The sequence below is a fragment of the Elephas maximus genome, chromosome 12 (genome assembly GCF_024166365.1).
Source record: "Elephas maximus indicus isolate mEleMax1 chromosome 12, mEleMax1 primary haplotype, whole genome shotgun sequence".
NCBI lineage: Eukaryota > Metazoa > Chordata > Mammalia > Proboscidea > Elephantidae > Elephas > Elephas maximus.
Genome location: NC_064830.1, coordinates 37,372,350 through 37,399,175, shown reverse-complemented (window position 1 = coordinate 37,399,175; position 26,826 = coordinate 37,372,350). Strand labels below are relative to the sequence as shown.

General features: G+C 39.6%; 1 protein-coding gene across 8 annotated transcripts in view; it reads left to right on the top strand.

The window, feature by feature from the left end:
* The first annotated feature begins 1,444 nt into the window (after window positions 1–1,444).
* Window positions 1,445–26,826, top strand: part of LDAH (lipid droplet associated hydrolase) — a 141,128-nt gene continuing 115,746 nt past the window's right edge. For 2 of the 8 annotated variants that reach the window (XR_007519750.1, XM_049904825.1), the window contains exon 1: window positions 9,892–10,479. Coding sequence is in view for 2 of the 8 variants with exons in the window: in XM_049904825.1 (XP_049760782.1) it covers window positions 10,434–10,479 (46 nt within the window). In the remaining 6 variants the exon portion in view is untranslated. The other 6 variants (XM_049904821.1, XM_049904824.1, XM_049904822.1 and 3 more) reach the window with 6 other exon arrangements.

Sequence of the window (26,826 nt, the reverse complement as noted above, 5' to 3'; positions counted from 1 at the left end):
CCTAGCACTCAAAACAATGCCTAGGACACAGAAGAATCTCTCTCTATATATATTTGAAAGAATGAGTGATTAAATACTTTGGTACAGATCTATCTCCCCAAAATGGCAAATGGAACAGTATGTACAGAAGCATGAGAGTTTTATTGGAGATAGTATGGGCGTCCCAGAAACAGAAAGACAAGAGTGAATACATTGAAAACAACTAGTAAACTACTGCAAGTGATCCATGCGAGTAAAGATAAGTGCTTGAACCATTCCAGTAGTAGAAACTCATTCAAAAATAAATCGAAAACAAAACAAAAATCGAACCCCTTGCTGTCGAGTCGATTCCGACTCATAGCGATCCATAGGGTTTCCGAGGAGCAGCTGGTGGATTCGAACCGCTGACCTTTTGGTTAGCAGCAGAGCTCTTAACAACTGCGCCACCATTAGTGTAGTGTTTATAGTGTAGAAAAGCCTGGCTCTGTCACTTATCAGCCAAGTGACCGTGGGAAAATTTCTCTGTGCCTGAGAGTTCCTATGGGAATAAAACTACAGTCTGGAAAGACTTTTTTTTTACGCGATTGAACTCCCTTGGTTACTTTTTCTGGCACAGGCTTAATCAATGAAATCAGAGCTATAAATCATCTGAGGCAATACGGCACAGACGCATACACAAGGATGGAAAGAAACGCTACATTAGTGAAACACGTTCATTGTTATTTTGCACACACGTTGATCGGTGCATTAGTAATGAGGGACAACAGGTTGAAAGTAACATATAATGCCAATGTAATTAATCATTTATTATGTATATTTGTCTGTGTTTCCAGACTCTATGGTCACATGTAATACTGATCTCATTGGGTTGCTGTGAGGATTAAAAATGAGTTAATTCAAACTCATTAAGTGTTACATTAAAATAATAAAAACTCAAAGAAGTAAATGTAAGGTTTATTCTGAGCAATTATTCTATATGCATATAGGGACGCCATTCTGATTACAGGAAAAAGCAAATGGCTCAGAAGTTTGCTAGTTATAATGAATCTTACAAAGCGGAGGAAGAAGACTAAAAGATCAACCACTAGCTAATGTTAACGTGATGGACTGAACCCTAACCTCTCCCTTTTTACTAAAATCACCTGATAGCGGGTCACAAGGCGATCTGAGTTTAAAACGCCTCTGAAACAGAAATTTCCAGCATTTTGCTAAAGTGAGGTGTAGCAGAGGCTGCTACAAACCTCTAAATGGTATTTAAAGCTGTGGGACACAAACAATGTGAACTGCGAATCAACGTTCCTCTGTACAGGCTGAAAGGAAGAGATGCAACCAGGAATGGAAAGAAACCGGTGGGGGGGGGGGGGGGGGAGACGTAGACAACGACTGAGAAAGGAAAGGAAGCGGAAGTACATCAAGGATGGCAGACAATAAGAGGCAATGAAATCCAGCTGAAGGGGAAGAGAAAGACCCAGCACACCATCACCCTCCGGACAGTCCTGCCGGGTCTGGACCAGCGGGCAGATCAAGAAGCGCCCAGGCCCCGGCGTGCTCCGGCACCCGAAGCGACTCGTGGCGCGGCGCAGTGACGTAGAGGGAGACGGAACTACCGATCCCCGTGACAACTTCCCAGGACCGCCTAGGAAGGGCTGGCTGCACCGTAGGCGGACAGGTGAGGTGCTGTTGACAGCGCTCGGGGCGCCTTTGCAGGCGGGAGGACGCGCGGTCCAGCCCGCTGTAGCCAGAGCTCGTTCCTCTCTATGGCTCCTCGCAGGGTCGGTGCTGCCTGTGGCCAGACGCCCACAGCGGCGTAAATGACGGTGCTGCGACCGGTCGGGGGTTTGGAACCTTCTTGGCTGCAAGACTCTTGAGCTGCTGACCGGGTAGTCACTCCCCCGAGCACCGAACGTACCGTTTGTACCGCTAAATTTAACCCACCTTGCATTTTTTTATGGGAGGTCTTACGTCGGCCCCGCGAGGAGTAGGGACCAGGGGGTAGGCAGCCGGCCGGGAAGAAGTGGCAGAGAGTGAACAAAGTCTGGACGGGGAACTCCAGAGATCTGAGCTCTTGTACTAACTTCTCCTCTTAACTGTCCCTGGGTAGGTCACTCTCTTCCCTCGGTAGGCCTCAGTTTACCTTCTTGTCGAATAGTGGGATCATTAAAGGTTTCTTTTGGTTTGGACTCAGATTTCCTAGCAGAGTCAGCATCCCCTTCTTCCTCCACCCCACTCCCCAAGCTTTTAACCCTAGGTATCCTTGATTATTGACTCTTGGCCCACCCTCTGAACCTGACACACTTGTAACTTCTTTCACACGTTTGAGGCTCAGCAGTAGCTGCTTTAATATTTGTCTGTTGTGCTGAGGTTAGAATGGAACTGTCTCCCTTGAAAACGATTGAGGCTTTCTGTCGCATCCACCACTGGTTAGGAATCTGGATATTTTACTGAACTAGCCTGTGCCTCAGTTTTTCTCATTTGTAAAACATGGTACATTAGTACCTACTTCATAGGGTTGTTGCATTAACTGAAAATTCATATAGCGTTTAGAGCAATGTCTTACACATAATAAAAATAAGCCATCGATAAAATGTCAACTATTGTTGTTGAATGATCCCCACCACCTCCATACACACTTCACAGGTCTCTTAAAGTTCTTTGCAGCAGGCATCTAGTGATCACACTGCTTTTCTTTCACCTTTAAGGCCTTTCCTGTAAAATCTCACCCTTGGAGTTTTTCTTCAAACAAGACAGGGTGTGCAGATTGGGATACTTTAGTACTTGATTCACTAATTCATTTTTTTCCTCGCAAGTAATTACTGAGTCCATAGTTCGTCGTTTTGGTTTTAACAGCAAATCTCTGTGGAGAAAGTAACGACTATTAAAAAAAAAAAAAAAAAGTTAGAAAGGCCCCAGAATCTTTATTCACAAAGGTTTTTGCTTTTTAAACTTCTCTTTGAAACAGTAAGTAGAAGTATCTTTATAGGATTTTTTTCCGTTTTTCCACCAAAGAGTGAAAGGCTCGCAGACATTCTAAGCCCGTTTTCCCAGCACAGAGGATTGATTCTAGGGGCCAATCAAGGCAACACAATAGGTGCTTCTCTAAAATTGGTAGTTTGATAACTGAAGGCCTTCAGAATGGGTGACTTTCTCTTTCTTAAAAGGGTGATTCTCTTTGGGCATTTTCTCACTTGTAGTATTGTAGTTGTTAGGTGCCATCGAGTCACTTCCAACTCATGATGACCCTATGCACAACAGAATGAAACACCGCCCAGTCCTGCACCATCCTCACAATCGTTGCTATGTTTGAGCCCATTGTTGCAGCCACTGTGTCAGTCCATCTCATTGAGGGTCTTCCTCTTTTTTGCTGACCCTCTGCTTTACCAAGCATGGTGTCCTTCTCCAACGACCAGTCCCACCTGATAACACATCCAAAATACATGAGACGAAGTCTCGCCATCCTCATTTCTAAGGAGCATTCTGGCTGTATTTCTTCCAAGAGAGATTTGTTCATTCTTCTGGCAATCCATGGTATACTCAATATTCTTAGCTAACACCATAATTTAAAGGCATCAGTTCTTCTTTGGTCTTCTTATTCATTGTCCAGCTTTTACATGGCATTATGAGATGATTGAAAATACCATGGCTTGGGTCAGGGACACCCTAGTCCTCAAAGTGACATCTTTGCTTTTTAACACTTTAAAGAGGTCTTTTCCAGCAGGTTTTCCCAATGCAATATGTCGTTGGATTTCTTGACTGCTACGTCAGTGGGTGTTGATTGTGGATCCCAGTAAAATGAAATCCTTGACAATTTCAGTCTTTTCTCTGTTTATTATGATGTTGCTTATTGGTCTAGTCGTAAGACTTTTTATTTTCTTTATGTTAAGGTAATCCACACTGAAGGCTTTGATCTTCATCAGTAAGTGCTTCAAGTCCTCTTCACTTTCAACAAGCAAGGTTGTGTCATCTACGTATCGCAGGTTGTTAATGAATCTTCCTCCAATCCTGATGCCATGTTCTTCATATAGTCCAGTTTCTCAGATTATTTGGTCAGCATACAGATTGAAAAAGTGTGGTGAAGGGATACAACCCTGACACATACCTTTCCTGATAAACTTTGCAGTACCCCTTGTTCAGTTTGATCAACTGCCTGTTGATCTATGTACAGATTCCGCCTGAGCACAATTAAATGTTATGGAATTCCCATTCTTCCCAGTGTTATCCATAATGTTTTATATGATCCACACATTGCAGTGCCTTTGCATAGTCAATAAAACAGAGGTAAACATCTTTCTGGTATTAGCTGCTTTTAGGCAAGATCCATCTGACATCAGCAATGATATCCCTAGTTCCACATTCCCTTCTGGGTCTGGCTTGAGTTTCTGGCAATTCCCTGTCAGTGTACTGCTGCGACTGTTTTTGAATTATCTTCAGCAAAATTTTACTTACATGTGATATTAATGATATTGTTTGATAATTTCTGCATTCTGTTGGATCACCTTTCTTTGGAATGGCCACAGATACGGATGTCTTCCAGTCGGTTGGCCAGGTAGCTAGCTGTCTTCCAAAAATCTTGGCATAAATGAGTGAGCAAGTGAGCACTTCCAGTGTTGTGTCCATTTATTGAAACATCTCAGTAGGTATTCCATCAATTCCTGGACCCTGGTTTTTTGCCAGTGCCTTCAGTGCAGCTTGGACTTATCATATGCTACCTCCTGAAATGGTTGAACGTCAACCAGTTCTTTTTGGTACAATGACTATTCTTTCCATCTTTTGATGCTTCCTGCGTCATTCATTTCTTTGTCCATAGAATCCTTCAAAATTGCAACTCGAGGTTGAAATTTTTTCTTCAGTTCTTTCAGTTTGAGAAATACTGAGTGCGTTCTTCTTTTTGGCTTTCAAACTCCAGATCTTTACACATTTCATTGTGATATTTGACTTTGCCTTCTCAAGCTGCCCTTTGAAATGTTTTGTCTCTTTTACTTTATCATTTCTTCTTTTCACTCTAACTATTCTATGTTCAAAGCAAATTTCAGAGTCTCTTCTGCCATCCATTTTGGTCTTTTTTTTTTTTTCTGTCTTTTTAATGACCTTTGTTGTCTTCATGCATGATATCCTTGATGTCATCCCACAACTCGTCTGGACTTTGGTCATTAGTGTTTAGTGCATTGAATCTGTCCTTGAGATGGTCTCTAAATTCAAGTGAGATATACTCAAGGTTGTATTTTGGCTCTCGTGGACTTGTTTTAATTTTCTTCAGCTTCAGCTTGGAGCTTGCATATAGTTACGGATGGTCTTCAGTAGTTGGCCTTGGCCTTGTTATGACTGATGATGTTAAGCTTCTCCATCATCTTTTTCCACAGATGTAGTCAATTTGACTCCTCTGTATACCCTCAGGTGAGGTCCACATGGATAGTCAGTGTTCATGTTGTTGGAAAAGAAAAAGGTATTTGTGCAGGGGAAGTCAACACAACTGGACTGAACCAAAAGCTAAGAAGTTTCCTGAATGCAATCAAACACTTCAAGGGACAAAGTAGCAGGGGTGGGGGCCTGGGAACCATGGTTTCAGGGGACATGTAGGTCAATTGGCATAATAAAGTTTATTAATAAAATGTTCTGCATCCCACTTTGGCGAGTGGCGTTCGGGGTCTTAAAAGCTTGTGAGTGGCCGTCTAAGATGCATCAATTGGTCTCAACCCACCTGGAGCAAAGGAGAATGAAGAACACCAAAGACACAAGGAAAACATTAGCCCGAGAGACAAAAAGGGCCACATAAACTGGAAACTGCATCAGCCTGAGACCAAAAGAACTAGGTGGTGCCTGGCTACCACCATTGACCACCCTGATAGGGAACACAACAGAGAGTCCCTGATGCAGCAGAAGAAAAGTGTGGTGCAGAACTCAAATTCACGTAAAAAGACCAGACTTAATGGTCTTGCTGAGACTAGAGGAACCCCAGAAGACACGGCCACCAGACTCTCTTAACCCAGAAGTAAAACTATTTCCAAGGCCAACTCTTCAGACAAAGATTAGACTGGACTATAAGACATAAAATGATACTCATGAAGAGTGTGCTTCTTAGTTCAAGTAGATTCATGAGTCTAGTAATTATAAACTGACAGCAAATTACAAAAAAATTGTTCGGGAAGATCCCTGTGTACCCTTCATCTAGCCTCCCCCAGTGATAGTATCTTGCCTAACTGTAGTACAATATTAAAACCAGGAAATTGACATTGGTGTAATCCACAAAGTTTATTGAAATTTCACCAGTTTTTTTTTTTTTAATTTTTATTGTGCTTTAAGTGAAAGTTTACAAACCAAGTCGGTCTCATACAAAAACTTACATACACCTTGCTATGTATTCTCCTTTGCTCCAGGTGAGTTGAAACCAATTGATGCATCTTAGAGGGTCGCTTGCTAGCATTTAAGACCCCAGATGCCACTCTCCAAAGTGGGATGCAGACTGTTTTCTTACTAGATATTATGTTATGCCAATTGACTTAGATATCCCCTGAAACCATGGTCCCCAAACCCCCGGCCCTGCTATGCTGGCCTTTGAAGTGTTCAGTTTATTCAGGAAACTTCTTTGCTTTTGGTTTAGCCCAGTTGTGCTGACCTCTCCTGTATTGTGTGTTGTCTTTTCCATCACCTAAAATAGTTTCTATCTACTATCTAATTAGTGAAAACCCCTTTCCCTCCCTCCCTCCCTCACCGCTCTCATAACCATCAAAGAATATTCTCTGTTTAAACTGTTTTTTGAGTTTTTATAATAGTGGTCTCATACAATATTTGTCCTTTGCAGCTGACTAATTTCACTCAGCATAATGCCTTCCAGATTCCTCCATGTTATGAAGTGTTTCATGGATTCATCATTGTTCTTTATCGATGCATAGTATTCCATTGTGTGAATATACCATGATTTATTTATCCATCCATCTGTTGATGGGCACCTGGATTGCTTCCCTCTTTTGCTGTTGTAAACAGTGCTACAGTGAACTTGGGTGTCTATATATCTGTTCAAAATTTGAGCAGTTTTATAAGCACTCATTTCAGTGTGTGTGTATGTACACAGTTCCCGTATAATTTTATCACATTTGTAGCTTTGTATAACCACCACCGTAATTGGGATACAGAACTGTACTGTCACCACAAGTCTCGCTTACACTGCTCCTTTATAGCAACCGCCACCTCCTTGCAGCCCAATCCCTAGCCCGTGACAACCACTAGTCTTTTCTCCATCTCTGTAGTTTTGTCATTTCAAGAATGTTGTATAAATGGAATCATATAGCATGTAACCTTTTAAGATTGCCATTTTTCTTTCAATCAGCATAATTCCTTTGAGATTCATGCAAGTCGTGTGTATCGATAGTTTATTCCTTTTTATTGCTGAGTAGCATTCCATGGTATGGCTCTACCACAGTTTAACTATTCACTCCTTGAAGAAAATTTGGATTGTGTCCAGTTTGGGGCTACTGCAAATAAAGCTGCTGTGAATCTTCATATAAATAAGTTTTTATTTTGGGGAGATAAATGCTCAAGAGTACAATCGGTCTGCAGTTTTTTCGTACTGTCGTTGGGTGGTTTTCATGGCAGGCTAATAGTATTCCCTTATTATCCTTTCACTGTCTACAGGCTCTGTAGTTATTACCCCTGTTTCATTCCTGATATTAATAATTTGTGGCTTCTCTTGTTTTATCTTTCTCCATCTGCTAGAGGTTATTGAGTTTATTGATTTTTTTCCAAAGAACCAACTGTTTGTTTCATTGATTTTTTTCCTCTGTTTTTCTGTTGGCAATTTCATTGATTTTTGCCCCTTCTTATTTTATCCCTTCTGCTTTTCTGGGTTTATTTTGCTCTTTTTTTCCGAGCTCCCTGATATAGGAAGTTACATTATTGATTTGGGACCTTTTATTGCTAACATAAGCATTTAGTACTATGAATTTCCCTGTCAGCGTTGCTTTAGTTGCATCCCACAAATTTTGATATGTTGTATTTCATTTTCATTCATTTCTATGAATTTTTAAAACTTCCTTTGAAACTTCGTTTTTGACCCATGGATTCTTTAGAAGCATGTTGTTTAATTTCTAAGTGTTTGCAGATTTACCTGCTGCGTTTCTGTTACTGATTTCTAGTTTTATTATATAGTGGTCAGAATCATATTTAATATGATTTTAATTATTTTACATCTGTTTAAATTTTTTTATTGCCCTGGATATGTACTATCTTGGTGAGTGTTCCATTCGCTCTTGAAAACAATGTGTATTCTGCTGTTGTTGGGTACAGTGTTCTACACATGTCAGTTAGATCCTGTTGGTTGGTTACGTTGTTCCTTTCTTCTTTATCCTTGCTAATTTTCTGTCTGGTAGTTCTGTTAATTGCTGAGAGTGGGGTGTTGACGTTATTGAGAAGCCCTGGTGGCACAGTGGTTAAGTGTTGGGCTGCTAACTGAAAGGTTGATGGATCAAACCCACCGGCCACTCCACAGGAGAGTTGTGGCAGTCTGCTCCCGTAAAGAGCACAGCCTCAGAAATCCTATGGGGCAGTTCTGCTCTGTCCTGTAGGGTTGCTATGAGTCGAAATCGACTTGATGACAACAGATTTTTTATTGCAGCACTGTTCCAAAAAATTGGGAACTAATAATGCCTGTCAACAAGGAGATGGTTGTATAAATTACAGTAGATGCACATTATGTAACTATTAAAAGCAATGAATTACAGTTATACTATTTGGCTTGGCCCATGGGGGAGAACAACTGGCAATCTGCTCCTGCAAATAATACCGCCTAGGAAACCCTATGAGGCTGTTCTGCTTTCTCTCTACTGTTTTACTTTACTCTCTCCTAGAGGGCCGCTATTAGTTAGTCAGAACTAACTCAATGGCAACGGATTTGGTTTTTTTTTGTTTTGGTTTTATTTGGTTTAGCAGGATTGCCATGTGTTATTAAATATGAAAAGGAAACATCTTTTAAAAGTTTGTATAATATGCTGGTATTTATAAAACAGTGACAACTATATATGAAAATATATATAAATGCTTATATATATTTTTATATTTTATGTGATCATAAAAAAATAGTGAAGACTTCATACTGTGTTAATAACATGAGTTTGGAATGATGTGGATGGAAGTAAGGAGAGGTCAAGGGGAGGCATGCAAAAGAGGTTTTTAAAAACTGACCATTTAAAAAGATCCCAGTATATATTATATTTGACTTATCCGTCTAAGCAATATTGTACGTCTATGTGTGCACGTACATGTCTACATTTTTTCAAATAAAGAAAATTAGCCTGGAGTCAGCCATATCAGGGTTTAAATTCTGGCTCTGCTTCTTTCCAACTTACTGTGTGACCTTAGGCAAATTGCTTAATGTCTTTCAATGTGTCTTCTCCCAACTTATGTTTGTGGGGTGAGAATAGGAGAGAAAGTAATGGTACCCATTTGATAGTGATTGTTGTCAGGATTCAGTGAGGTAGTATCTGTAAAGCACTTAGCACAATGCCTGGCTTAGAGAAAGTATCTGTAAAATGTTAGTTATTACTGTTGCCTCTGTTCTCATGCTCTTTGATATTTATGTAATTTTTATTTCATTACCAACCGCTAACCAAAAGGTTGGAGGTTTGAGTCTACTCAGAGCAACCTCGGAAGAAAGGCCTGGTGATCTGCTTCTGAAAAATCAGCCTCTGAAAACCCTATGGAGCACAGTTCTACTCTGACACACAGGGGTTCACCATGAATTGGAATCAACTCTACAGCAATTGGAGAGAGAGGGAGAATTTTCTTGAAAAGCTCCCCTCTGGCTTACATGACTTTACATTTCTTAATTTATGCCTATTTCTATTGTTTGTTTTCTCTCTTTTGCTGGCTTTTTTTCCATTTTTTTTTTTTTAATCTGTGACTATCTCTTCTCAATACAGCAGAAGAAAGAGTGACTGGGAGAATAGTGCTATATATGCTATCTTGGTGGCGTAGTGGTTAAGTGCTACAGCTGTTAACCGAGAGGTTGGCAGTTCAAATCTGCCAGGCGCTCCTTGGAAACTTTACAGGGCAGTTCTACTCTGTCCTATAGGGTCGCTATGAGTCGGTATCGACTCGACGGCACTGGGTTTGGTTTTTTTTTTTTTTAATGAATATCCCTCGTCAATACAGCAGGAGTTGTCAAAGAAGCTTTTGAGGAAGAGTGACTGGGAGAATAGTGCTATATATGGCAAGAAGGAAGTCAGGATGTAGCATTTGTAGGGTTGATTTTTATTTTTGACCTATAAAGTGCATCACATTAATGAGGCACCCAGATGAAAATGCTCAGTAGCTGGAACAATGGGATAGAAACTTGAGAAATAGTTGGGGAACAGAAAAATAGATGTAAGTGTCCTTCTCCATCGTTCAGAGTGGATATAATTTCCAAGGAACAGCACGTGATGAAGAGAACCCAGAGAAGAAGCTTTGGAAACAGGGAGTAAAGGATGATAGAGGCCTCACGTAGGACTGGGAGATGTCATAGAAGCCAAGGTAGGAGAGCTCTTTATAGCTGGACAAACCACGTTTCTAGCTTTGTCCTCTCTGGGGCTTTAATTTTGTGGCTTCCACTGTCTTCTCTCCTTATCGCTTACTATATAACTGAACCCAGAATTCCAGCATCTGCTTACTTGGCAGTCTGAAGGACAGTGTCCTTGTAACTCCTGAGCTCTGACCTACCTCCGGATGGCTGGGGGCAGAGGGCTACTTGAGAGCCTGGTGTCAGAGACGATTGAGAAGGAGGAAAGTGAGGATTTGATTAATCTTCACATTTTGGGGAGTGAATTTATGTGGATTCTTATGCATGAATCTTCTTTCCCTATGGTTCCTTTTGAGAATAGAAGTTACTAATTTTAATGAGTCTGATTTATTAATCTTTTCCTTTATGATTAATGCTTCTTATAACTTGTTTAAGTAATCTTTGGCCAACCTATGCTCATAAAGATATGTTGTCTTTTGGAAGTGTTATTGTTTACCTTTCATGTTTAGATCTACAATATACCTGGTATTATATTTTATGTATGCTGTGAGGTGAGAATCAAGATTTATTTATTTTCCATATGCATATCTAGTTGACCCAACACCATTTATTTGAAAGACCATCTTTTCCTTACTTCCCTGAAAGATCACTTTTGTCATAAATTGCACCCTTGTATGTGTAGATTTGTTTATGGGTTCCCTGTTCTTTTTCACTGTTTTGTCTTTCTCTGTGCCCTGATAATCCTATCTTTTTGTTAACTTTTGATATTCAATAAAGTTTCTCCAACTTTGTGGTTGTTCTTCAAAATTGTCTTGGCTATTCTTAACACATTGCATTTCCCTATATATTTTAGAATTAGCTTTCTGATTTCTGTTAAAAAGGGGAAAGAAAAAATCTGTTGAGATTTGATTAAATTTCACTGAATTTAAGAACTAATATCTTTACACCAGTAGGTCTTACCATTCATGAATATGGCTAATCCCCTCATTATTTACTTTCTTTAACTAATACCGAACAAATTCTAAAGCTTGTATATTCCCAAGAATTTTATTTATTTTTTGATGCTATTATAAATGGTATCTTTAAAGTTTCATTTTCTAATTGCTTGTTGCTGGTATATAATTTGGAGCCCTGGGGCACAGTGGTTAAGAGCTCGGCTGCTAACCAAAAAGTCGGCAGTTCAAATCCACCAGGCACTCCTTGGAGACCCTATAGGGCAGTTCTACCCAGTCCTATAGGATTGGTATGAGTTGGAATTGACTTGGCAAAACAGGTTTTGTTTGTTTGTTTGTTTATAATTATTTTTTATATATTGACCTTGTGTTTAATGACCATGTTGCATTCACTTATTAATTAAAAATTTATATGTATATCCTTTTGGATTTTCTATATATACAATCATGTTGTTCGTGAAATATGGCCATTTTCTTTCTTCCTTTCCAATCCACATGCATTTACTTCTTTTTTGTGTGTCGTAAGCATTGACTAGAACCTTAAGTACGATGTACGGTAGTAGAAGTGTTACCAGCATACCTCTTAACATGATCCAAACTCAGAGCAGCTTTCAGTATTTTACTCTGAAGTATGGCATTTGCTGTAGGTGTTTTGTGGATAACATGCCCCCCACCCCCACCCCGCACACCCCTCACCATCACAGCAGCAATAGGTAACTAATCGGAAGGAAGCCGAATGGAGAAATGGAAGGGCGTGGGAGGGAGGTCCGCCATGCTAACAACCCCCCCCCCGCCCACATGACCCTGTGAGATTTGTCTGATCATCCCCATATTTTTTTAGAGCAGTTTTAGGTTTACAGAAAAATTGTGTGGGAAGTTCCCCCAGCACACTGTTTCTCGTGTCATTGACATCTGGTATTTGTCTGTCATGTTTGTTACAATTAATGAACCAATATTGATACATTAGTATTAACTAAAGTCCATAGTTTACATTTGAGTTCACTTTGTGTTGTACTGCCTTGTAGGTGTTGAGGAAAACATTATGTCATGTGTCGATCGTTACAGTATCACACAGAATAGTTTCACTGCTCTAAAAATGCCCCTGCTCCATCTATTCATCCCTGCTCTTCTATTGGTGCTTAACCCCTGGCAGCTGCCAATCTTCTTACTGTCTGTAGTTTTGCCTTTTTTTAGAGTGTCATATAGTTGGAATATATATATATATATATATATAGTATGTAGCTTTTTCAGACTGGCTTCTTTATCTGTAAAAAACCCAGTGCCGTCGAGTCAATTCTGACTCATAGCGACCCTATAGGGTATGCATTTAAGGTTCTTCGGTGTCTTTTTGCAGCTTGACAGCTCATTTCCTTTTATTGCAGAGTAATTCTCCATTGTGTAGATGTACCACGGTTTATTTATTCAGTCATCTATTAAAGGACATATTGGTTGCTTGCCATTTTTGGCAATTATGAACAAAGCTGCTATAAACATTTGTGTGCAGGTTTATTTATTTATTGTCTTTAGGTGAAAGTTTACAAATGAAGTCAGTCTCTCATACAAAAAGCAGTACACACCCCCTGTGCACTCCCAGCTGCTCTCCCCTTAATGAGACAGTACATTCCTCCCCTCCACCCTGTATTCCTCGTGTCCATTCAACCAGCTGTTGTACCCCTCCTCCTCTCGTCTCGCTACTTGGTGGTAGCCGGGTGCCATCTAGTTCTTCAGGTCTCAGGCTGATGGAGTCTCTGGTTTATGCGGCCCTTTCTGCCTCTTGGGTTCATATTTACCTTGTGTCTTTGGTGTTCTTCTTTCTCCTTTGCTCCAGGTAGGTTGAGGCCAATTTATGTGTGCAGTTTTTTTTTTTTTTAGGTTTTTTAATGGGCATATGTTTTCAGCTCAGCTGGGTGAATATCTAGAAGCACAATTGCTAGATTGTTTGTTAAGCTGTATTTAGCTTTGTAAGAAACTGGCACACTGTTTTCCAAAATGGCAGCACCATTTTGCATTGCCACTGGCAGTGAATGAGAGTTCCTGTTGCTCCACATCTTCTCCAGAATTTGATGTCAGTGCTTTGGATTTTAGCCATTCTAATAGGTGTGTGGTGGTAACCTGTTGTTGTTGTTATTTTCTCTTAATTGTGATGAAAATATACACAACAAAACATTTGCCAGTTCTACAATTTCTACATGTATAATTCAGTAACATTGATTCCATTCTTCATGTTGTGCAAGCATTATCACTATCCTTTTCCTAATTATTCCTCCACCATTAACATCAACTCAGTGTTCCCTCAGCAAAAACTCTCCCTTTGCCCCTCCCTCCCATCCTGATAACTACTAATTACCTTTGGTCTCTGTATATTTGCTTATCTCGTATAAGTGAGATTATACAGTATTTATCTTTTTTGCAGCTGACTTATTTCACACAGCATAATGTTTTCAGGGTTCTTCCACGTTGTGGCGTGCTTCGGAACTTTATTTCTCCTTATGACTAATATTCCATTACATGTATGTACCACATTTTATTTACCCGTTTATCTGTTGATGGACATTTCAGTTGTTTCCACATTGTGGCTGTTGTGAAAAATGCTGCCGTGAATATTGGTATACAAGTTTTTGTTTGCGTTTCCACTTTCACTTTTTCTGAGAACATACGTAGGATTGGGATTTCTGGGTCATATGGTATTTCTGTATTCAACTTTTTGTGGAACTGCCAGACTGTTTTCCACAGTGGTTAGACCAGTTTGCATTCCTACCAGCAGTGGATGAGGGATCCAGTTTCTCCACAACCTTGCCAGCACCTATTTTCCATTTTTTTGATCATTGCTATTCTAAGGGTGAAGAGGTGGTATCTCATTGTGCTTTGATTTGCATCTTCCTTTGGAAACCCTGGTGGCATAGTGGTTAAGAGTTCAGCTGTTAACCAAAAGGTCCGTAGTTCGAATCCACCAGGTGCTCCTTGGAAACCCTATGGGGCAGTTCTGATCTGTCCTATAGGGTCGCTATGAGTTGGAATCAGCTCCACGGCAATGGGTAATGTAACGGGTAATGGTTAATGGGAGCCCTGGTGGCCCACTGGTTAAATGCTATGGCTGCTAACCAGAAGATTGGCAGTTTGAATTCACCAAGCTCCTTTCCAAGCTCCTTGGAAACCCTATGAGGCAGTTCTACCCTGTCCTAAAGGGTCACTCTGTGTTGGAATTGACTCGGTGATAGTGGGTTTGGCTAATAATGTTGAACAGCTTTTCATGTGCTTCTTGGCCATTTGCGTGTCCTCTTTGGTGAAATGTGAGTCCTTTGCCCATTTTTTTGATTGAGTTGTTTGTCTTTTTCTTGAGTTGTAGAAGTTTTTGTTTTTTAAATATATTTTGGATATTAGACTTCTGTTGGATATCTGGTTCCCGAAAATTTTCTCCCATTCTGTAGGTTGTCTTTTCACTTTGCTGATAAAATCCTTTGATAAACAAAAATATTTAATGTTTATGAGAGCCCATTGATCTATTTTGGCTTTTGCTGCTCATACATATCATATCTGATAATCCATCATTAAAAACTAGGCTCCCCAGCCACACCCCTATGTTTTCTTCTAAGAATTTTATGGTTTTAGGCTTCACGTTTAGGTCTTTGATCCATTTCGAGTTGTGTTTTTTGTGTATGGTGTTAGGCATTGATTCATTCTTCTGCATGTTGAAATCCAATTTTCCTAGCACCGTTTATTGAAGAGACTCTTTCTTCCCCATTGAACTGACTTAGCCCCTTTGTGAAAAATCAGTTGCCCATAGATGTATGGATTTTTTTCTGTACTCTGAATTCTATTCCATTGGTCTGTGTGTCTTTTAGGATACCAATACCAAAAAAAAATTACTCTGGCTTTACAGTATGTTTTGAAATCTGGAAGTAAGTCCTACTTTAGTCTTCTTCAAGATTGCTTTAGCCATTTGGGGTTTATTGCTCTCTTATATAAACTTGAGAATTGGCTCTTCCATTTCTGTAAAGAAGGCTGTTGGAATGTTGATGGGGTTGCATTAAATTTATAAATTGCTTTGAGTAGTATTGACATCTTGACTATATGAAGGCTCCCAGTCCACAGATACAGAATGCCCTTCCATTTATTTAGGTATTTAATTTCTTTTAGCAATATGTTTTATAGTGTTCTGTGTACAAGCCTTTCACCTTCCTGGTGAAATCCGTTCCTAGGTGCTTTATTCTTTTAGGTGCTGCTGTAAATGCCAGTGTTTCCTTAATTTTCTTTCCTACTTGCTCATTGCTGATGTATAGAAACTCAGCTGATTTTTGTGTGTTGTCCTTGTACCCTGCCACTTTGCAGAATTCATTTATTAGTTCTGATAGCTTTCTTGTGGATTCTTTGGGGGTTTCTGTGTATAGGATCGTGTAATCCGTGAAAAAGAAGTTTTACTTCCTGCTGCCCAGTTTGGGTCCCCCCCCCCTTTTTTTCCTAGCTTGATTGCTCTAGCAGTGGTGAGGAGAGTGGTGATCCCTTTCCTGTTCCCGATCCTAGTGAAGAAGCTCTCAGTCCCAATCTCTTGAGTGTGATGTTGTTGTTAGGTGCTGCCCAGTCGGTTCCGACTCACAGTGACCCAACACACAGTGGAACGAACACTGCCCTGTCCTGTGCCATCCTCACAATCATTGTTGTGTTTGAGCCCATTGTTGCAGCCATTGTGTCAGTCCATCACTGTGTGATGTTAGCTGTGGGTTTTTCATAAATGTCCTTTATTATATTGAGGAATTTTCCTATTTTTATCTTGTTTTTATTATAAAAGGGTATTGAATTTTGCCCAGTGAGTTTCTGCATTGATTGAGATGATCCTGTGGTTCTTTTCCTTTGTTCTGTTAATGTGGTGAATTACACTGTTTCATTTTCTAATGTGGAACTGCTCTTGCATTCCTGGGATAAATCTCACTTGATCATGGTATATAATCCTTTTAATGTGTTTTTTGATTTGGTTTGTTAGTATTTTGTTGGGTATTTTTGCATCTATATTCAGTAGGGATATTGGTCTGTAGTTTTGTTTTCTTGTGGTGTCCTGTCTGGCTTTGGTATCAGGGTAATGCTTGCCTCATAAAATGAATTAGGATGCATTCCCTCCTTTTATATTTCTTGGAAAAGTTTAAGCAAGATTAGAGTCACTTCTCCAAATGTTTGGTAAATTCCCCAGTGAAGCCATCTGGTTGAGGACTTTTCTTTGTTGGGAGTTTTTTGATTACTGATTCAATTTCATCACTTATCACGGGTCTGTTGAGTTCCACTGTTTCTTCTTGCGTAAATGTAGGAAGTTTATGTGTTTCAAGGAGTTTGTTCATTTTCTCTAGGTTATCTAATTATTTGGCATACAACAGTGTTCATAGTATTCCCTTACAATCCTTTTTGTTTCTGTAAGGTGGGTCGTAATGTCACCATTTTCATTTCTAATTTTAGATATTTGCATATTTGCTCTTTTTGTTTGTCATTCTAGCCAAAGTTGTGTAGATTTTATTGATCTTTTCAAAAAAACCAACTCTGGTTTTGTTGATTTTTTTTTTTTTTTTTTTTTGCTGTTCTCTATTTCATTTACTTCTGCTACGGACTTTATTATTCTCTTTCTTCTGGTAGCCTTGGGTATAGTTTGCTTTTCCTTTTCTAGTTTGTCAAGTTGTAGAGTTAAGCTGTTGATTTGGGATCTTTTCATCTTTTTTAATGTAGGTGTTTATTGCTATAAATTTCCATCTGAGTGCTGCCTTTGCTGAATCCCATAAGTTTTGGTATGTTGTACTTTCATTCTTGTTCAACCCTAAGTATTTTTTTATTTCTCTGTTGATTTCTTCTTTGATCCATTGGCTGCTTAAGAAAAAAAAAAAAAAACCTGTTGTCATCAAGTCAATTCCGACCCATAGCGACCCTAGAGGACAGGGTAGTTTCCAGGGAGCGGCTGGTGGATTTGAACTACTGACCTTTTGATTAACAGCCATATCACTTACCTGCAGTGCCACCAGGGCTCCACTGGTTGCTTAAGTAGTGTGTTATTCAGTTTCCATATATTTGTGTATCATTGTAGTTTTAATTTGCAATTCCCTGATGACAGATGATGTACATCTTTTCATATGCTTATTTGCAAACAGTGTATGTTTTTTGGTGAGGTGTCCAGATCTCTGAGCATTTTGTAATTGGGTTGTTTGTTTTCTTATTGTTGAGTGTTAAGAGTTCCTTTGAAATGGAGCCAGAATGGAAATAATGAGAATGGTCACACACCGTGAAGAATGTAACCAATGTCACAGAACAATTTGTGTAGAAACTGTTGAATGGGAAATTAAACGACTGCATAAATTTTCACTGAAAACACAATAAAATATTGTTTAAAAAAAAAAGAGTTCCTTTGTGTATTTTGGATACAAATCCTTTACCAGATACGTGTTTTGCAAATATTTTCTCCCAGTTCATGGCCTGTCTTTTCTTCCTCTTAATAAATTACTTATTTTCATAAAAAGAAGATCCCTTCTGTCTCTTCTAAGAGGGTTTTTTTTTTATTAATGCATAATGGATTTTATAATATGTTTTCTGAATCTGTTGAAATGATTATATGATTTTTGTCTTTAATTTTGTTAATGTGGTAAATGAAAATGATTAAATTTTGAATGTTTTAATAACTTTGCATTTCTGGTTTTTATACAATTTGGCTGTAATGTATTATCCTTTATATATCACTGGATTAGGTCTGCAGATATTTCGAGTATAGTTGCTGCATCTATGTTCCTGAAGGAGATTGGCCTGTAATCTTCCTTTCTTGTAATGTTCTTCTCAGGTGTTGATAGCAAGGTCTTGCTGGTCTCATAAGATGAGTTGGGACGTGGTCTCTCTTTTTCTGTTCTCTGGACAACTTTATGTAAGATTGGTATTATTTCTTTCATAACTGTTGGGTCTGTCATCTAAGCCAGGAATTATGGATTTAATATATATAATAGATATAGAACTATTAAGATTTTTCTGTTTTTTGCATCTTTTTTTAAATTACCCATGTCAAATATATTGCATAAAATTCTTAATAATCTTTTTTTATTGTGATAAAAATATACTTAACAGATTCTTTTGACAATTCAACAATTCTACATGTATTATTCAGTGACGTTGATTACATTCTTCTTGTTGTATAACCGTTTTCACTATCCTTTTTGGAATTATTCCACGGCCATTAACATAGACTCAGTGTCCCTAAGCAGTAATGCCCACATTGCCTCCCCTTCCCACCCCCAAAAACCGCTAGTAACCTTTGGTTTGTATTTGACTATTTCATATAAGTGAGATCATACACTATTTGTCCTTTTGTGGCTGATGTATTTCACTCAGTGTGTTTTCAAGGTTCATCCATGTTGTGGCATACATCAGGACTTCATTTCTCCTTAGGCTAATAGTCCATTGTATGGATATACCACATTTTGTTTATCCAGTCACTTGTTGATGGATACTTAGCTTTCCATATTTTGGCTATTGTGAATAGTGCCACAATGAACATTGGTTTACAGGTTTCAATTCTTTTGGGTATACCAAGGGGTAGGATTGCTGGGTCACATGGTAGTTGAATGTTGCTATGTTCATCTTTTTGGGAAACCACCAAAATATTTTCCATGGTGTCTGTACCATTTCACATTCCCACTGGCAATGGATGAGAGTTCCAGTTTTTCCATGACCTCACCAACACCTGTTGTTTTCATTTTCTTTTTTTTTTTTTTTTAATAGCCATTGTGATAGGAGTGAGGTAGTATCTCATTGTGGTTTGCATTTGCATCTCCCTCCCAGTTAACTGCTTGACTACTAGCCCTTTGAACCCACCCAGAGGCGGGTCGGGGGATAGGCCTGGCAAACTGCTTCCAAAAGGTCACAGCCTTGAAAACCCTACACAGCAGTGCTACTCTGCACACATGGCGTTGCCATGAGTCAGACTCAACTGGATGGCGAGTAACAACAATAACTGATGAAACGGCTGTTCAAGTCTTGCTCAGTTTTTAAATTAGGTTGCCTTTTTGTTGTTAAGTTGTAGACTTTTTTTTGTGTATTTTGGATATTAATTTCTTAACAGATCTATGATTCTGAAAAACTTTCTCCCGTTCTGTAGGTTGTGTTTTATCCCTCCTTGTCTTTTCCTTTTTGCTTTTGGGCAAATGCCACCCTCTAGACCTCTTATAATTGATTATTCTAAGGTGCACACATTCACTTTGGGTGTTACTTTTTATTTTATGGGCCTGAAAACCCTAGTGGCGTAGTAGTTAAGTGCTGCGGCTGCAAACCAAAAGGCCAGCAGTTCAAATCCACGAAGTGCTCCTTGGAAACTCCATGGGGCAGTTCTACTCTGCCCTATAGGGTAAGCTGTGAGTCAGAATTGACTCGATGGCAACAGGTTTATTTTGGGGAGGGGGGTCTATGGTTTGACTATAAAGCACTTATGGATGGAAATCAAAGACCATAGCCTTCAGTATGTGTTACACCTCAATATAAAGAAAACAAAAATCCTCACAACTGGACCAATGAGCCACATCATGATAAACAGAAAAAAGGTTGAAGTTGTCAAGGATTTCATTTTACTTGGATCCACAATCAACACCCGTGGAAGTCAAGAAATCAAAAGATGCATTGCCGCCTGGAGCAAAGGAGAATGAAGAACACCAAAGACACAAGGGAATTATGAGCCCAAGAGGCAGAAAGGACCACATAAAGCAGAGACTACATGAGCCTGAGACCAGAAGAATTAAATGGTGCCCAGCTACCACTGATGACTGTCTTGACAGGGAACACAACAGAGAACCCCTGAGGGAGCAGGAGAACAGTGGGATGCAGATCCCAAATTCTTATAAAAAGACCAGACTTTTTTTTTTTTTTAATAATTTTTATTGTGCTTTAAGTAAAAGTTTACAAATCAAGTCAGTCTCTCACACAAAAACCCGTATACACCTTGCTACACACTCCCAATTACTCTCCCCCTAATGAGACAGGCCGCTCCCTCCCTCCACTCTCTCTTTTCGTGTCCATTTCGCCAGCTTCTAACCCCCTCCACCCTCTCATCTCCCCTCCAGGCAGGAGATGCCAACATAGACTCAAGTGTCCACCTGATCCAAGAAGCTCACTCCTCACCAGCATCCCTCTCCAACCCATTTTTCCGGTCCAATCCATGTCTGAAGAGTTGGGTTCGGAAATGGTTCCTATCCTGGGCCAATAGAAGGTCTGGGGGCCATGACCACTGGGGTCTTTCCAGTCTCAGTCAGACCATTAAGCCTGGTCTTATGAGAATTTGGGGTCTGCATCCCACTGCTCTCCTGCTCCCTCAGGGGTTCTCTGTTGTGTTCCCTGTCAGGGCAGTCATCGGTTATAGCTGGGCACCATCTAGTTCTTCTGGTCTCAGGATGATGTAGTCACTGGTTCATATGGCCCTTTCTGTCTCTTGGGCTCGTAATCACCTGTGTCCTTGGTGTTCTTCATTCTCCTTTGATCCAGGTGGGTTGAGACCAATTGATGCATCTTAGATGGCTGCTTGCTAGCGTTTAAGGCCCCAGATGCCACTCTTCAAAGTGAGATGCAGAATGTTTTGTTAATAGATTTTATTATGCTAATTGACTTAGATGTCCCCTGAAACCATGGTCCCCAGACCCCTGCCCCTGCTATGCTGGCCTTCGAAGCATTCAGTTTATTCAGGAAACTTCTTTGCTTTTGGTTTAGTCCAGTTGTGCTGACTTCCCCTATATTGTGTGCTGTCTTTCCCTTCACCTAAAGTAGTTCTTATCTACTATCTAATTAGTGAATGCCCCTCCTCTACCCTCCCTCCCTCCCTCCCCGCTCTCATAACCACAAAAGAATGCTTTCTTCTCAGTTTAAACTATTTCTCAAGTTCTTATAATAGTGGTCTTATACAGTATTTGTCCTTTTGCAACTGACTAACATTGCTCAGCATAATGCCTTCCAGGTTCCTCCATGTTATGAAATGTTTCACGGATTCCTCACTGTTCTTTATCAATGTGTAGTATTCCATTGTGTGAATATACCCTAGTTTATTTACCAATTCATCCGTTGATGGGCACCTTGGTTGCTTCCAGCTTTTTGCTATTGTAAACAGTGCTGCAGTGAACATGGGTGTGCATATATCTGTTCACGTAAAGGCTCTTATTTCTATAGGATATATTCCAAGGAGTGGGATTGCTGGATCGTATGGTAGTTCTATTTCTAACTTTTTAAGGAAGTGCCAAATCGATTTCCAAAGTGGTTGTACCATTTGACATTCCCACCAGCAGTGTAGAAGTGTTCCAGTCTCTCCAACATTTATTATTTTGTGTTTTTTGGATTAATGCCAGCCTTGCTGGAGTGAGGTGAAATCTCATTGTAGTTTTGGTCTGCATTTGTCTAATGGCTAATGATTGTGAACATTTCCTCATATATCTGTTAGCTACCTGAATGTCTTCTTTAGTGAAGTGTCTATTCATTTGCCCATTTTTTAATTGGGTTATTTGTCTTTTTGCAGTTGAGTTTTTGCAGTATCATGTAGATTTTAGAGATCAGGCGCTGATCAGAAATGTCATAGCTAAAAACTTTTTCCCAGTCTTTAGGTAGTCTTTTTACTCTTTTGGTGAAGTCTTTGGATGAGCATAAGTGTTTGATTTTTAGGAGCTCCCAGTTATCTAGTTTTTCTTCTACATTCTTTATAATGTTTTCTATACTGTTTATGCCATGTATTAGGGCTCCTAACGTTGTCCCTATTTTTTCTTCCATGATCTTTATCATTTTAGATTTTATATTTAGGTCTTTGATCCATTTTGAGTTAGTTTTTGTGCATGGAGTGAGGTATGGGTCTTGTTTCACTTTTTTGCAAGACCAGACTTAATGGTCTGACTGAGACTAGAATGACCCAGAGGTCATGGTCGCCAGACCCTCTGTTAGCCTAAGACAGGAACCATTCCCAAAGCCAACTCTTCAGACAGGGATTGGAATGGACTATGGGATAGACAATGATGCTGGTGAAGAATGAGCTTCTTAGAACAAGACACATGAGACTATGTTGGCATCTCCTGTCTGGAGGGGAGATGAGAGGGTAGAGGGGGTCAGAAGCTGGCCAAATGGACATGAAAAGAGAGAGTGGAGGTAAGGAATGTGCTGTCTCATTAGGGGGAGAGTAATTAGGAGTATAAAGCAAGGTATTTATAAATTTTTGTATGAGAGTCCGACTTCATTTGCAAACTTTCACTTAAAGCACAATAAAAACTAAAAAAAAAAAAACATTGCATTGGGCAAATCTGCTGCAAAGGACCTCTTTAAAGTGTTGAAAACTGAAGATATCACCTTGAAAACTAAGGTGCGCCTGACCCAAGCCATGGTACTTTCATTCAAATCATATGCATGTGAAAGCTGGCCAGTGAATAAGGGAAGACCGAAGAACTGACGCCTTTGAATTGTGGTGTTGGTGAAGAACATTGAACGTGCCGTGGACCACCAAAAGAATGAACAAATCTGTCTTGGAAGAAGTACAGCCAGAATGCTCCTTAGAAGCAAGGATGGCGAGACTGTGTCTCACATTCTTTGGACATGTTGTCAGTAGGGATCAGTCCTGGAGAAGGAAATCATGCCTGGTAAAGTACAGGGTCAGCGGAAAAGAGGAAAACCCTCAACGAGATGGATTGACACAGTGGCAGCAACAATGGGCTCAAGCATAACAACGCTTGTAAGGATGGTGCAGGACCAGGCAGTGTTCGTTCTGTGGTACATAGGGCTGCTATGAGTCGGAGCCGACTCAGTGGGACCTAACAGCAACAACATGGTTTGACTGATCAGGTATTGTGTTTTTGTGCCTTTGCTTTTCTTGATGAGTCTTATTAGGTGTTGTTTGTTTATAGGTCTTTTCAAAGAATAAACTTCTGGTTTTGTTAATCTGCTCTAATATACATTTTTTTCCTGTCCCATTAATTTCTAAAAAAAAAAAAAATTAATTTCTACTCTTTATTATTTTCTTCTTTGATTTACTTTAGTTAGATTCATTAATTTTTCTGTAGCTCTTTAAAATAGATGCTTAGATCCTCAATTTCCAGTCCGGTGGTGCCGTGGTTAAGCACTTGGCTATTTACCAAAAGGTTGGCAGTTCGAACCCACCAGCTGCTCTGTGGTAGGAAGATGACAGTCTGCTTCCGTAAAGATTTACAGCCTTGGAAACCCTATGGAGCAATTCTACTCTGTCCTGTAGGGTTGCTATGAGTCAGAATCGACTTGATGGCAATGGAGTCCCCCCCCCATATATGCATGTGAAGACTTTAAATTTTCTTGTATGTGTGCCTTTATCTGCATTCCATATATTTTGATATGCCATATTTTCATTTTCATTTATTTCATTATCATTCAATTCTGAAGTACATTTGATTTCTTCTTTGACTCATCAGTTATCTAGAAGTGTATTGCTTAGTTTCCTAAAATACGAGGATTTTCTTGTCATTGTGTTATTCATCTTTAGCTTAATTCCGTTGTAGTTAGAGAACATACTCTATATTATTTCAGTCTTTTGAAATTTGTTGAGATTTGCTTTATGACCTAGTAGAGTTAAGAAGCCCTGGTGGCACACAACAGGCTTGGCTGCCAGCTGAAAGTTGATGATTCAAACCCATCCAGCAGCTCGTTGGGAAAAAGATCCGGCAATCTGCTCATGTAGATTACAGCCTAGAAAACCCTATTGAGCACTTCTGCTTTGTCCCATGGGGTCACTGTGAGTCAGCAATCGACTCAGTGGCACCTAACAGCAACAAAATAAGGTCAGTTTGGTAAATGTTTCATGTGCACTTGAAAAGAATGTGTTGTTGTGTTGTTTTTGCAGTTATTTGATATAGAGTTTTATGTGTCAATCAGTTCAAGTTTATTAATTATTCAAATTTTCTATGTACTTATTGATTTTGTTTGCTTATTCTATCAGAGGAGCCCTGGTGGTCCAGTGGTTAAGAGCTCGCTGCTAACCAAAATTTCAGCACTTTAAATACACCAGACTCTCCTTGGAAACCCTGTGGGGCAGTTCTGTTCTGTCCTATTCGGTCGCTACCAATCAGAATCGACTGGATGGCAACGAGTTGGTTTGATTGGTTGGATTCTATCAGATACTAAGAGTGGTGTGTTAAAATCTCCCACTATGACTGTAGGTTTATCTATTTCCCCATTTAGTTCTGTCAAGTTTTAATGTATATATTTTGAGACTATATATTTTCTTGGTTTGCATAAGATTTAACTGAAAAAGATTCTCTTACTAAATAAAATTAAGAACTCATTGGTACACGTAAGTGAGCACCTCTTTTAGGGCACTAAGGCCTGCCTGAATTGTGCCAGTTGTATCCATACTTGGTTTGTATCCAGCAGAAGTCTTGCTGCTTATCAAAACTGACATCGGTTAAAGATTATTTGTAGGCTGCAGCTGAAGTTTGGGCCATCACTTTTTAACAATATATAATTACAACTCATTGTTGTTTGTTAACCGGACACTTTTTTGCAGAATTAAAGGACCTTGGAGTCTTGGGTAAGGAAGAATTTGAACACTGTTCAGGTTTTCTCCTGCTTTTTTCATGTGGTATGTGAGATTAAGTAACATAAGAGTGAAGTAAAATGAAAAAATACTTTATAAATACACGTGTTAACCTGTTTCTCAGCTTTCTTTGAGGCGTTTTAGAGCTAAAGTGTGGCTTTTGTTTGTTTGTTTTCCAACTTTTATAGACTGAGCTTAAGTTTCATGTCTGCTTGAATTCTCAGTAATTTTGTGACTAATCAAACTCCCTAGGCAGCATTTACTTGAAGTTTTCATGTTTATGAGTTGAATGCACTTAATAACTTTGGGTTCTCTTCTGATGAAAGTGTTAAGGTTAGCCAGTGTCTTCTCTGTCAGTGCTCTGATCTAATATTGTGTGAAACAGCTAAGTGTAATATTGTTTCTAACACATTATAAATGTCATACCCATAAAAAACCCATAAGACCTTTATAAATATGGACTGTGTTTTGTGATAGTTTTAGAGACTGGGCTACAATGACATTTACTAGTGAACTAAAAACTACTCCATAACAAAAGTTTAGATGATACTTTTATTTAATCAATAGATTTTGAGTGGAGAGGGGTTCCATGCTATTTAAGAATTTTTCATTTTCCATAAGTCTTTTTATTATTAAAGAAAATTAATTGTGGACTCTCAGTTAAACATGGAGGTTGGAACATAGACGTTTATTTCTTTTTCATCCCTAAACTTACCGCTAAAATAACAATAAAAGTAGCAAAGGTGTAAACAAAGAGAATGGAAGAGGCAACATAACAGCAGACAAGAGAAGTGAAATTTTAGAAGCTTTAGAAAGCAGATGGATGAGTTATGATCAATTTAGCAGAACAGTTTTGATGGAATATAGTATTTGATCATAAGATCGAACTACAATTTATTTAATCATTCCCCTAATGTTGAGTCGTATATATCATTTTTAGTGGCTGTATAATGTTTTATCATAATGTACTTAACTATTCTTCTATTAATGGACATTTAGGCCCCTCAGCTTTTCCCTGTTATAAATAGCATCCCAAGCAGCTAGTCTTTAAATATTTTGGATTTTTTTTAAGAATTGATTTCTCAAAATTACTGAATCAAAGTTATGCCCTTTATGGGTATTGATCCATGCTGCTAGATTGCTTTCTAAAGGCTGTTTTCATTGTTACCATCAATTTGTGAACTTCCCCCTGTCACCACGTCCTAACCAGCATTGCATTTACCTTAAGGTGTTCACTCTGGGGAGGGGCAGGTAGTGCTTGCAGTGATGGCTGTGGGGCTAACAGAAAATACTTAGGTCAGAGAGAGTGTACCATGACATGGATAACAAGTGTATTGATCTCCCAGTAAAGCTTAACTGGCTACCTTATCATAGCCAGGATAAACACAGATTTTAGAGGAAGGGGAGATTTCCTTAAGCTGGGGGTGCTCAGTGAAGACCTCATTCAGAAAGGAGGATTTGCACTAACATGAGAAAGATTTGAAGAGTTCAGACAAGTTGAGACTGTAGGTAGGCACAGAGGGAGTTGGCCACACTGGGAGAGTTGGGGTATCCGTTTGGGTGCTGCTGGAATCGGGAGTTGGAGAGACCTTCCTCTGAAAGAACCTTGAGTGCTGTTGTGTATGGCTTGGGCCAGGGCAAGTCCAGGCTGCTGTGCAGGACAAAGGTTGGCCGGCTGGCTGGCTGGCTGACTTAGAAGGCCAGCCTTGCAGGTTCCCTGCTGTGTGCATGTGGGGCTGGAGGGAGGTGTGGGGAGAGCAGTGAGCTGGTCTGGAGCATAAACCTCTACTATCTGGGGCTCTGGCAATGCCACTGCTGCCTGGGTAAAGAGCTGGAGGAGAAAACGCATGATGGCTGCCAGAAGCTGGTGAAAGCTACAGGCA